Source organism: Oncorhynchus tshawytscha, linkage group LG25 (genome assembly GCF_018296145.1).
Source record: "Oncorhynchus tshawytscha isolate Ot180627B linkage group LG25, Otsh_v2.0, whole genome shotgun sequence".
Classification (NCBI taxonomy): domain Eukaryota; kingdom Metazoa; phylum Chordata; class Actinopteri; order Salmoniformes; family Salmonidae; genus Oncorhynchus; species Oncorhynchus tshawytscha.
The window spans coordinates 19504027-19515996 of NC_056453.1; the positions used below are offsets into that span (position 1 = coordinate 19504027).

The 11970-nt window shown below is 41.2% G+C and overlaps 1 protein-coding gene across 1 annotated transcript; it reads right to left on the reverse strand.

Moving 5' to 3' along the window:
• Positions 1 to 1463: 1463 nt before the first annotated feature.
• Positions 1464 to 5392, reverse strand: dhrs7cb (dehydrogenase/reductase (SDR family) member 7Cb). Its single transcript, XM_024387886.2, has 7 exons — positions 5236 to 5392; positions 3978 to 4134; positions 3659 to 3771; positions 2936 to 3146; positions 2762 to 2854; positions 2371 to 2523; positions 1464 to 2047 (listed from the first exon to the last, which is right to left on the reverse strand). Exons 2-7 carry the CDS (start codon positions 4129 to 4131, stop codon positions 1860 to 1862), a joined length of 912 nt encoding a protein of 303 aa, XP_024243654.1. The 5' UTR covers positions 4132 to 4134; positions 5236 to 5392; the 3' UTR covers positions 1464 to 1859.
• Positions 5393 to 11970: the final 6578 nt, after the last annotated feature.

Below are 11970 nucleotides of genomic sequence, written 5' to 3' on the forward strand. Positions count from 1 at the left end.
TGTAAATGCAATGACTGGCCTGGAGTTTGTCTGAAATGTACCATTATATTCAGTGGTGAAAAAAGTACCCAATTGACATACTTGAGTAAAAGTAAAGATACCTTAATAGAAATTGACTCAACTAAAAGTGAAAGCCGTCCTGTAAATTACTATTTTGAGTAAAAGTATGTGGTTTTAAATATACTTAACTATCAAAAGTAAAAGTATAAATAACTTCAAAGTCAAATATTAAGCAAACCAGACGGCACAATTTTCTTGTTTTTTAAATTTTATTTACGGATATCCAGGGGCACGCTCCAACACTCAGACATAATTTACAAACTAAGCATGTGTTTAGAGAGTCTGCCAAATCAGAGGCAGTAGGGATGAACAGGTATGCTCTCTTGATAAGTGTGAATTAGACCCGTTCTTGTCCTACTAAGCATTCAAAATGTAACGAGTACTTTTGGGTGTCAGGGAAAATGTATGGAGTAAAAAGTATACAATTTTGTTTAGGAATGTAGTGAAATAAAAGTTCTCAAAAATATAAATAGTAAAGTACAGATATCCTAAAAAAAACTACTTAAGGTGTACTTCAAAGTATTTTTATTTAAGTACTTTACACCACTGATTATATTTCACATGATAAGCAAACTACGTTCATGCCTTTTCCTCCAATGAATCGACGTACACGGATATACACAGACATTAACATTACCTTTAAGTAAATTGTTTTAGTTACCTCATCCTCTCTTGTTCACGTGGGTAGCTACTGCTTGATCTTTGATTGATGGAACAATCCAGCCAATGGTTAGGAAACTGTGGTTTTGGCAGAGGGAACCGATTAGTCAGGAGTAAAAGGTCCTGCCCCCAGAGCCAAATCATGGTTTTACTTACAAATCTCTTCCTACAAATTGACAAAACGTTCTACATGATAACAGTGACAGAAGTCCGAGCGCACGCAGATTCAAAATCTTCAAGTGTATTTTTGATTCACAGCATAATATTCATAGTCGTAAACGGATTTGCAATAATTCTGAAAATAAATTACGCTTGCAGATCTTGAATGTGTTCAAATGTCAATTAACAAGTTTACGAAGTTAAATTACACATTTGCGAAATTCCAAATACAAACTCACGTAGTTCTGTCATTATATCCCATACTTAAATCTCTAGAGAGCAAGTGACCCGCAGGATTAACACACATGCAGGCCAGCTGGACCTCAGACTGGGCCATACAATTAAACAGATAGACACACATGCAGAGTTGGAGGTGGGGACCTTTCTCTCGGACTCCATTTACATGACAGTATCACAGGGAGGGCTCATTACAGAGATAGTTGTCACGTGACTGTGTGTAGCGAGTGAATGTGCGATGCATATCAATACCAAGTATGTATTACTGCTAGACATTCATGTCATATACAATGTCAATGAAATAAACATTTATATCAATGTTTTCTATAAAAATCACAGACAAATAATGTAATTCACATGGACAAGTGTATTGGTCAAATGAAAAGACAACATTAACGATCACCCACAAAACAACATATGAGGCCATATATTCTAATTATGGTTAGGCTAAACATTGAAATATCCAATAGAAGCAATGTTTAAAGTTAGAGCAAAAGTTAATTTTGATAATAGTGGGTGGTGCAACTTCGGCATATTTTCTGCACAGACATGACATAAGAATACAACAGTGATCTGCTGCCATCTACAGGACCCAATGCAAACTGCAATAACATCAGAGGCCATGTCCATGTGGCAAAGGCTTCTAAATTGCCCCGATGGGTTAGATTTCATTGCATTATGCCATAATACACTATACATTCTATTGTCCTTCTTTAATATTCTTCTTCTCTCTTCCTTTCCTTCTACTGCATCTGTTCTGCCATGGCAGAGTCCTTCACTCCAGCAGCAACCACGGCAAAGAAGAAAGAGGGAAAGAAGGAGCGGAGGTAGAGAGCGACCCAGGGGATGGGGTGGGCCAGCAAAACCTCTTTCTTCTTCCTGCTCACCGTTCGCATTATCTCATTGGCCAGATCGGCCGGGCGCACGCCAACTGAGGAGAGAAGGAGCAAGCCACGATTTAGCATAACATAACAGGGTTTGATCAAAAAGGAACGTGTTCAAAATATTAAAACATAACGACAACAACTGAACACCTCAGAATAATCATAATGAATATGCATTTTTTGTTACTCACTCAATATATGCTATATTGCCTAATGATTTAGTCAGAAAATCATTATAGACTCAAGTCTATGAATGTGTATATGTGTAAGTCTGTACTCATATACTGCCCGCCCTCATTCTGCTTGGAAGTCATTAGGTGTACATGCATATGTTTGCAGACACTAGACAGAGAGAGCTGTATGTACTCACATGTAGACAGGCCCTGAGGTTTAGCCGGAGGGGTGGAGGGTAGAGCTGCGTTGATGAAGGTGTGGCTGATAGTGCTTACTATTATCCCATACTCCTCCACCTCCGCTCGCAGGCAGTCAAAGAACGCCTGCACCGCATGCTTTGAGGCCGAGTCTGAAATAACACATGCACACACACACACATAAACAGGACGCGACTCACCCATTGTTGAGGCTCATTCCATACGTTGCAGAAGAGATTCTGTGCCTAATCAATATCTTGAACTGTACTGTTCAGGAATCCTGTGCATCAGACTGTGAGAACTACAAATCCTTCTTTGAAAGTGCCACAGGTTTTTCATCTCATACGAGGTGTTTGAAATGCAACAAGGGAATATGTAATGCATCCATACAGGAGGTTCTGAAGGGGATAGCCAGTCTGCCCTGGATGCTGTTGATCAATAGAATGTGACCAGACCTCCTAGACATCATAGCTGGAAGGACACCTGCAACATCAATCAATCAATAACCAAATCAATCACTTAAAACACAACATGTTATTTCCTCCTGTGAAAAGTCCTTCATACCTTTGGCCAAGGTGCTGGGTCCAAAGTAGTTGATGTCCATGATGTTCCTGTCCAGCTCCAGTGAGACAGTATGTACGGGGGCCTTCAGCTTCATGCTGCTGTTACACACCAGGATGTCCACACAGCCGTAGCACTCCACCACCTCATTCACCACCTCAGGCATACTGTCCATGTCACTGAAGTCCAGCAGCACCAGCTTGGGAGGGAACGTCTGAGCAGAGGAGAGAGGGATGCAAAAGAAAAGGACATATGTATGAGAGAAGGAAGAACAGGGATTTTATACTGTTACGCAGACTTTTACAGTAAGCAATACAATAGCAACATGGGTGTGAGGGTCTGAAGACAGCCAGCACTAAAGTATGTGGTTGTGCTTGAAAGAAAGGATGATTTAACCTCTAACTCGAACTTCAACCTCCTCTTACACATTTACATTTTTCACTAACACTCCAAATAGCGCATGTCTTTGCTCATCATCATATCACCCTTTTCTAGTGTTCATGTTGGTGACATCTGTTATTTTTCCATGAACACACCACTGCTCTGCCCTGTGCAGGAGAGATACCCAGAGGACAGTGCACTGTCAAAGGGGATATCCTGCCATTGTCTGCCACCAGAAGAGGAACCAGGAGTGGTGACTGCCGAGACAACTGGCGAGCACAAAACTATGATAATAACTAACTGGAACTTTCCTTTTGCTCAAGGGAGCCTATTAGTGTTAATCACCACTCTGGGGTCAGCCCCGCTGGTCAATGTGTCGTACAGAGACTCCATCTTGTCCCAGCTGGCCCCACACAGAATCAGCCTGGCACCACCCTTATGGAAGTGATGAGCACACTCTGGAGAGGGAGAGAGGAGCGGATGAGAAAGATAGAGAGAGGGATGGATTTAGTCAACGGTGGCATTTACCCAGTCCTCTGTTTCAGAATTGAACAACATTACATTGTTGGCTATACGGTCAGAACATTAGACATTCTTCGCAGGCTATTTTTGAATCCCCATTTGAATTGAGATTGAATTACAAATAAGAATATAAAATCCTCACCACTTCCCACTCCGGACACAGCATCAGTGATGACCACCACTTTGTTCTTGACCATGGACTTGGACATGTACTGGATGATCTCGTTGTAGATGTAGTAGATCCCAGCAGCCACCACGATCAGCATGGGCAGCACCATCACAGTGGGGAGCGCCATCTTCTGCAGGAGAGAGAGAGGGGGGAGAAGGAGAGAGATAGGGAGGCCATCAGTAAATTGTGTATTTCAGTCTGTAGTTTGTGATGTATGGTATTTTAAGTTCCAATCATGTGTCTGTATCATTGACAAACAGAAATCATATCTCAACGTAATGTTATCAAATAACAAAATATTTCAACTGGAGTAAACGCAGTGTAACAAGAGTTATACATTTGAGGAATGAACCTGGGACTATGGAAGAATGCTGCTGTTGCCCAGATCAGCTGTCTACCACGGGACAACATTAAACACCTCTTCCTATAAAAACGTAAAAGATGTAAATGAGGATGACAGAGAAATATGAGGGTCATGTTTCAGCACGTAGATGCAGTCTTATGGGTTTGACGCTGAACCCTTCCCGAGGAAAGCTGTGCCCACTTCCAAGCCTAGGCTCTTGGTATAGATCTACAAGGATTGGATCGGTGCGAGCACATGGCGAAGACACCACTTAACCCCCTAGAGAGCAAACACTTCTACTTTACTCCTCACACTGACAATATGACTAAAGTATAGCCACACCAGTAGCCATAATCATGTCAAGTAGCTGTAGACAAAAGACAATACACAGAACATTTCCCCCCTCTGATCCATATATATCCATCTGTCCCCTGTGCATGTGAGCATTCAGGGTTTTGCAGGGTGAGTCTGGTAGCACTACTGACAAGTGTGGCCATATAAAGAGTGTCTGAGGAAGACAGCTAAATATAGTCTGGGCCAGACCAACCTGCCTGTCACCACTAAATGCCTTGCACTGTGTCACCTCCAGGATAGTCACTGGATACGCCAGCAAATGTGGACACAAACATAGCCTACTGTAGGCTATGACCTTACCCGCCTTATACAGTAAGAAATATAACTTACCGTAACACCAATTCTCATAGGCAAAAGGGATATTTGTGCTCTGTATGCAGGCACCACAGGCACACAACAGCACAGTCAAGGCATTGGTAGGTTGACAAGACCTAGGGATCTGTCTGGGTTATCACCTGGTTAACAAATAGACGGCTACAGCACACACAAACAAATACACACACACTTAATCTGGGTTATTCTCGGATCACTTACAGCGTGTGTAAGGAGCTAATCTTCTGTTGTTCTCCAGGTTCAGTTAGATAACCGAGAAGTATCCCTTCTCTCGCCCTTTCTATGCCTCTATCCCGCCGTCCATTCACACAACTCCCCCTCTGTGTTTCTGCCGGACCCACTGCTTAGGTGTGGGAGCGGGTTGCTTATAATAGCATGTGGCGGAATCAGCCATTAATACTCCTATGTGGTGCCCATAGGATCTTAGACATGCCACCATGTTGCCAAAACGAATGGGGACAATTGGTGTCCCCCCCCCCAATATACTTAAAATAGGACCCTGGTGAACTGGCTGTGGCAAAGCTAGAGATTAATATAAAAAACAGAAGAGGATTTTGACCAACCAGTAGCAATATGTAGTCATTCAGCAGGTTAGGAATAGATTGCATAAAGTTTACAAGTTAATCCCGCTTACAATTAAGGTTTGTATCTTAAAATGGTAAAATATTTGTAAGTGTATTATCTCTGTCGAACAGAGTTAACACGACAAAATAATGAGCCATGTTTTCAGAATATAACATTTTAAAATGTTATAGACACATTTCATGGGAAAGTTGCAAGAACATTTGTTGTCAGGACATCACCTGATGGTCCCAAAGAAACGTTCTCCAAAAAAGATTCTAAAATGGAGTAAATAGTCCCCCCCCCCTCATCAATCTACACACATACCCCATAATTCCAAAGTAAACAGTTTTTTAAAAATGTTAGCAATAAAAATATAAAATAAATGGAAATATGACATTAACATAAGTATTCAGGCCCTTTACTCAGTACTTTGTTGAAGCTCCTTTGGCAGTGATTACAGCCTCGAGTGTTCATGAGTATGACTACAAGCTTGGCACACCTGTATTTGGGGAGTTTCTTCCATTCTTCTCTGTAGATCCTCTCAAGTGCTGTCAGGTTGGATTGAGAGTGTCACTGTACAGCTATTTTCAGGCAAAATCCAAGTGGGCTGTCATGTGCATTTTTACTGAGGAGTGACTTCCATCTGGCGACTCTACCATAAAGGCCTGATTGGTGAAGTGCTGCAGAGATGGTTTTCCTTCTGGAAGGTTCTCCCATCTCCACAGAGGAACTCTGGAACTCAGTCAGAGGGTCACCTCCCTGACCAAGGTCCTTCACCCCCGATTGTGTGTAGATTGATGAGGAAACTTTTTTTTTTAAATCCATTTTAGAATAAAGTTGTAATGTAGCAAAATGTGGAAAAAATCAAGAGGTCTGAATACTTTCCGAATGCACTGTAAATGATTACATTGTGCATGTTAATTTATACAGTAATTATTAACATGTCCTCACCTGGGATTTGAACTCTGAACCCCAGTTCACGACATTCAGATCTTCCTGCTACGCCACCATGTCTGTTAACAGTTCATTTGACCATTCTGTCATCATTGATTTGATTTACTTATTAATATATTACTTATGGAGTAATATAATGAGTTACTATTTTTAAATATTTAAATATTATTCATTTCTTTTTCAAATAAACCGTATATTACTTTCAGAAGCATATCTCTACCGCCTTGATATATATATATATAAATAAAGCCTTGTCTCATGCTAATGGTTTTCATGCTTTAGGCTAACCCTTTTCCCAATAGGCTATCCTAAAGCCTATGGCAGTTGTGTTACCCCTGCTTGGAACCTTTTCCTTGTGGAAATGGTCCCATTATTTTGAGTTAATCGAGGAGAAAGAATTGTAGTCAAATACAAACTCTGAAAAAGCATCTGGAGGTTGTGCACAAAGGCACAAAGCCTCTTCAACAAAGTTCCAGAAATGCGTAAAAGAGAAGAAATCTATACATATTGTGATAATAAACAATATTTCCAAGTGTTCAAATGAAATGTCCAGATAAACAATCAAAATGTTGGATAAATGCAATCAAAACGGCAATGACAACCTATTTATAGCTTAGAATGTAAGAGTAGGGTGACTCCCCTAGCGGGTCTCAAACCCAGGCCACCAGCACCAATGATGAACACCCTAACCACTGAACCAATAAGGGCTCTCTCTAAGGCATGTGTTTATTGGGCCAGTATAGTTAGGCCCTGTCCAGAAGCATAAACCCTCCTCCCTAGGCACTTGTGTGGATCTGAAACAATTTGATCGGTGTAAGCAATAGGGTGAGTGCACTTTGAAGTTAATCTCATCTCTGTTGAAAGTACACTTAAGAAAATATCTTGTTGATCATAGTGATTCAGGAATATCATTAGACAGCTGTACAGAAAGCCCTTAAATTGCTGAAACAAATAAATAAAATCAATGATGAGAATAGTCCGATTAACTCATATGTGACACGGACATGGTGGAGTAACAGGAAGATTGAAGTACAGTGAATCAAGAGGTTGTGAGCTCAATTCCCAGCTTACTGTATACATGCACAATGTAATCATACACTAAATGACCAAAAGTATGTGGACACTTGCTCATCGAACATCTCATTCCAAAATCATGGCCATTAATATGGAGTTGGTCCCGCCTTTGCTGCTATAATAGCCTCCACTCTTCTGGGAAGGCTTTCCACTAGATGTTGGAACATTGCGGTGGGGACTTTCTTCCATTCAGCCACAAGAGCATTACTGATGTCAGGCACTGATGTTGGGCCATTAGCCCTGGCTCACAGTCGGTGTTCCAATTCATCCCAAAGATGTTTGATGGGGTTGAGGTCAGGGCTCTGTGCAGGCCAGTCAAGTTCTTCCACACTGATCTCAACCAACCATTTCTTTATGGACCTCGCTTTCTGCACAGGGTCATTGTCATGCTGAAACAGGAAAGGGCCTTCCCAAAATGTTGCCCCAAAGTTAAAAGCATAGAATTGTCTAGAATATCATTGTATGCTGTAGCGTTAAAATGTCTCTTCACTGGAACTAAGGGGCCTAGCCTGAACCATGAAAAGCTGCACACTAATGTTACTGCATGATTGTATCAGGTTTTCTAACGCGTTAGTTTTATTACTGTAGCTATGTTGATTATGATGTTACTTTAGCTAATATGGTGACAATGATATAAGTTGTGTGTAGCGGTTATGATATGGTTTGGCTTGGAAAGTTATTTTCGCCTGGTCACATACTGCTGTGTGTTGTACATTAAAGTCCACAAGCGAAGGGAAAAGGTGAGAAGGAATACAACGTGGCTGCTATAAAAGTGAACTGTGTTTGCATGTGATCAGGGGTGTATTCATTCCACCGATTCTGTTGAAAAACATTGCTTAAACAGAAGCAAACAGAACAAAACAGGGATAAACATACCTGAATTTGTCCAAACTAAACTCTTCTTTGCAAATGTTGGACTAGGGATTACTCCCTATATCAGCTAGATGCAGGCAAGAGTGTGCAAGGCTGTATTGCATGTGTCTCTCTGTCATCTCAAATTTCTCGACTTGTGTGCACCTACATTGTAAACTTTCATTCATAAGCTAGGTTGTAGCAACCTCATGATGGGTATAGGGACAATTCAAGTATCGTGTAGTAGCCTAAACCCATCACTTTTACATTGAACTGGGTGAATGGAATATGAGTGCCAGTCATCCAATATGTTGTAAACATTGTCCTCCCTCATCTTAAAAGGCACTGACCGCCACTGGTTTTGAATACATGTTTAATTCCCCAAAAACCATTTGGATCAGCAAAGGGCATTTTCTCGACAGTTTACAAGGTCCAGAGAGGCACATTAGCAGGCCTGTCATAGTGAATATTTTCTCAGGATGTACTGGCGTTAACAGATAGGCCTACCATCAAAAACATGGCCTTCTCATGAGCTGTTTGTCGTGGATCATCATTCTCCCAAGTGTCCTATAATTAATTAAAAATATATATCACCTTTATTTAACCAGGTAGGCCAGTTGAGAACAAGTTCTCATTTACAACTGTGACCTGGCCAAGATAAAGCAAAGCAGTGCGACAAAAGACAAGCAGTGCGACAAAAGCAACACAGAGTTACACATGGAATAAACAAACATACAGTCAAACACAATAGAAAAGTCTATGTACAGTGTGTGCAAATGAGGTAAGATCAGGGCGGTAAAGGCAATAAATAGGCCATAGTGATGAAATAATTACAATTTCGCAATTAAACACTGGAGTAATATGTGCAAGTAGAGTTACTGGGGTGCAAAGGAGAAAAATAATAATAATTACAGTATGGGGATGAGGTAGATGGATGGGCTATGTACAGGTGCAGTGATCTGTGAGCTGCTCTGATCTGTGAGTTGCTTAAAGTTAGAGAGGGAGATACGAGTCTCCAGCTTCAGTGATTTTTGCAATTTGTTCCAGTCATTGGCAGCAGAGAACTGGAAGGAAAGGCGGCCAATCGAGGAATTGGCTTTTGGGGGTGACTAGTAAAATATACTCGCTGGAGCACGTGCTACTGGTGGGTGCTGCTATGGTGACCAGTGAGCTGAGATAAAGCGGAGCTTTACCTAGCAGAGACTTGTAGATGACCTGGAGCCTGTGGGTTTGGCAGGAATATGAAGCGAGGGCCAACCAACGAGAAGGTACAGGTGGCAGTGGTGGGTAGTATATGGGGCTGTGGTGACAAAACGGATGACACTGTGATAGACTGCATCCAATTTGCTGAGTAGTGTTGGAGGCTATTTTGTAAATGACATTGCGGATGTCAAGGATCGGTAGGATAGTCCGTTTTACGAGGGTATGTTTGGCAGCATGAGTTAAGGATGCTTTGTTGCGAAATAGGAAGCCGATGTGGCCACCAACATGCTCACACATGCGCAGTTATTCAGGCATGCTTACCAGTGCGCTCTGCCTTCTCGCTTCTAGCAGCACCTAGAATCAATAATGCTTCAATGGAACGAGCTTTTGATTGATTGTCAATGTTTTATGGTTGGAGGGACCGGGAAGAAAAATCGCTCTGAAAGTGACCCAAATGATAGCTCTGGTTATTGTTCTCCACTCTTTTGTAGTTAGCGTTGTAGCGTGAAAACTGCTGTTCACTTGAATTTGAACCATTTTTAAAATCGCTATAGTTAGGACTCGTTAAGTGACGTCAACACCTAAATCGCGCAAAAAGTTTCAAAATAAAAGTATTCCCTCTACTTGAGCACAATATCACAAATCGTAGTATATTTAGCCTGTTTCAATATGCGTTATTTTTATCTGATCCTAACCTCTCCGTTTGATGCTATTTTGGTAAGTATTGAGGCTTATTGTTGAGTTTTGGTGGTTATTTGTAAATAGGAACTTTGCCAAGGTGGGTAAATTAAATTAAATATGCAATCAGTACATGATAATAAGGGGGCATCGAAATGTGTATTAAACAATGTTAAATATTAGTGTTGAAAAGGAATTAATGATATAAAGTTCAATATTCTTCATTAAATAATGTCTGGAATAATATTTGAATTCCCGTTCCACTAGATGGCAGTGTTCCCCATGTTGTTCCCAGTCAGGGGTCTGAGGATTCAAAAACAAAATAGTTCACGCTCTTGAAACGCATCCGTTCGTTGGTGGATGTGCTGTACATTGTTATAAACAGTTATGTTGCAGTGCTATAAACTGTTATTGATTGTTATAGAAACGTAAACAATATATAAATTATGATTACTGTTTAAACAACAGACCTACACTGTGAAGGTCTTTAGTTTTTTCAAATTAATATTTGTGTGGAAAGTTTACATCAACTGGACAGACAGCAGATGTATCTGTTTAATTATTACCTGATTTGTGGTCAGAAATGTGGTTTGAAATAAGGGAAGGGTATTGTCTGTATTAACCAGTGATCTGCTATAATACAGGGTATTATCAAATCAAATCAAATTTTATTTGTCACATACACATGGTTAGCAGATGTTAATGCGAGTGTAGCGAAATGCTTGTGCTTCTAGTTCCGACAATGCAGTAATAACGAGCAAGTAATCTAACTAACAATTCCAAAAAAAACTACTGTCATACACAGTGTAAGGGGATAAAGAATATGTACATAAGGATATATGAATGAGTGATGGTACAGAGCAGCATAGGCAAGATACAGTAGATGATATCGAGTACAGTATATACATATGAGATAAGTATGTAAACCAAGTGGCATAGTTAAAGTGGCTAGTGATACATGTATTACATAAGGATGCAGTCGATGATATAGAGTACAGTATCAACGTATGCATATGAGATGAACAATGTAGGGTAAGTAACATTATATAAGGTAGCATTGTTTAAAGTGGCTAGTGATATATTTACATCATTTCCCATCGATTCCCATGATTAAAGTGGCTGGAGTAGAGTCAGTGTCATTGACAGTGTGTTGGCAGTAGCCACTCAATGTTAGTGGTGGCTGTTTAACAGTCTGATGGCCTTGAGATAGAAGCTGTTTTTCAGTCTCTCGGTCCCAGCTTTGATGCACCTGTACTGACCTCGCCTTCTGGATGGCAGCGGGGTGAACAGGCAGTGGCTCGGGTGGTTGATGTCCTTGATGATCTTTATGGCCTTCCTGTAGCATCGGGTGGTGTAGGTGTCCTGGAGGGCAGGTAGTTTGCCCCCGGTGATGCGTTGTGCAGACCTCACTACCCTCTGGAGAGCCTTACGGTTGAGGGCGGTGCAGTTGCCATACCAGGCGGTGATACAGCCCGCCAGGATGCTCTCGATTGTGCATCTGTAGAAGTTTGTGAGTGCTTTTGGTGACAAGCCGAATTTCTTCAGCCTCCTGAGGTTGAAGAGGCGCTGCTGCGCCTTCCTCACGATGCTGTCTGTGTGAGTGGACCAATT

Excerpts from the sequence above, each read along its gene's own strand:
- dhrs7cb (XM_024387886.2), bottom strand. The coding sequence starts at position 4,131 with ATGGCGCTCCCCACTGTGATGGTGCTGCCCATGCTGATCGTGGTGGCT. Across the intron at positions 2,524-2,761 it reads TATCCCCTTCAGAACCTCCT|ACTCGGCCTCAAAGCATGCG; the intron begins GTATGGATGCAT and ends GTGTTATTTCAG. Across the intron at positions 2,048-2,370 it reads ACCTCAGGGCCTGTCTACAT|TTGGCGTGCGCCCGGCCGAT; the intron begins GTGAGTACATAC and ends TTCTCTCCTCAG.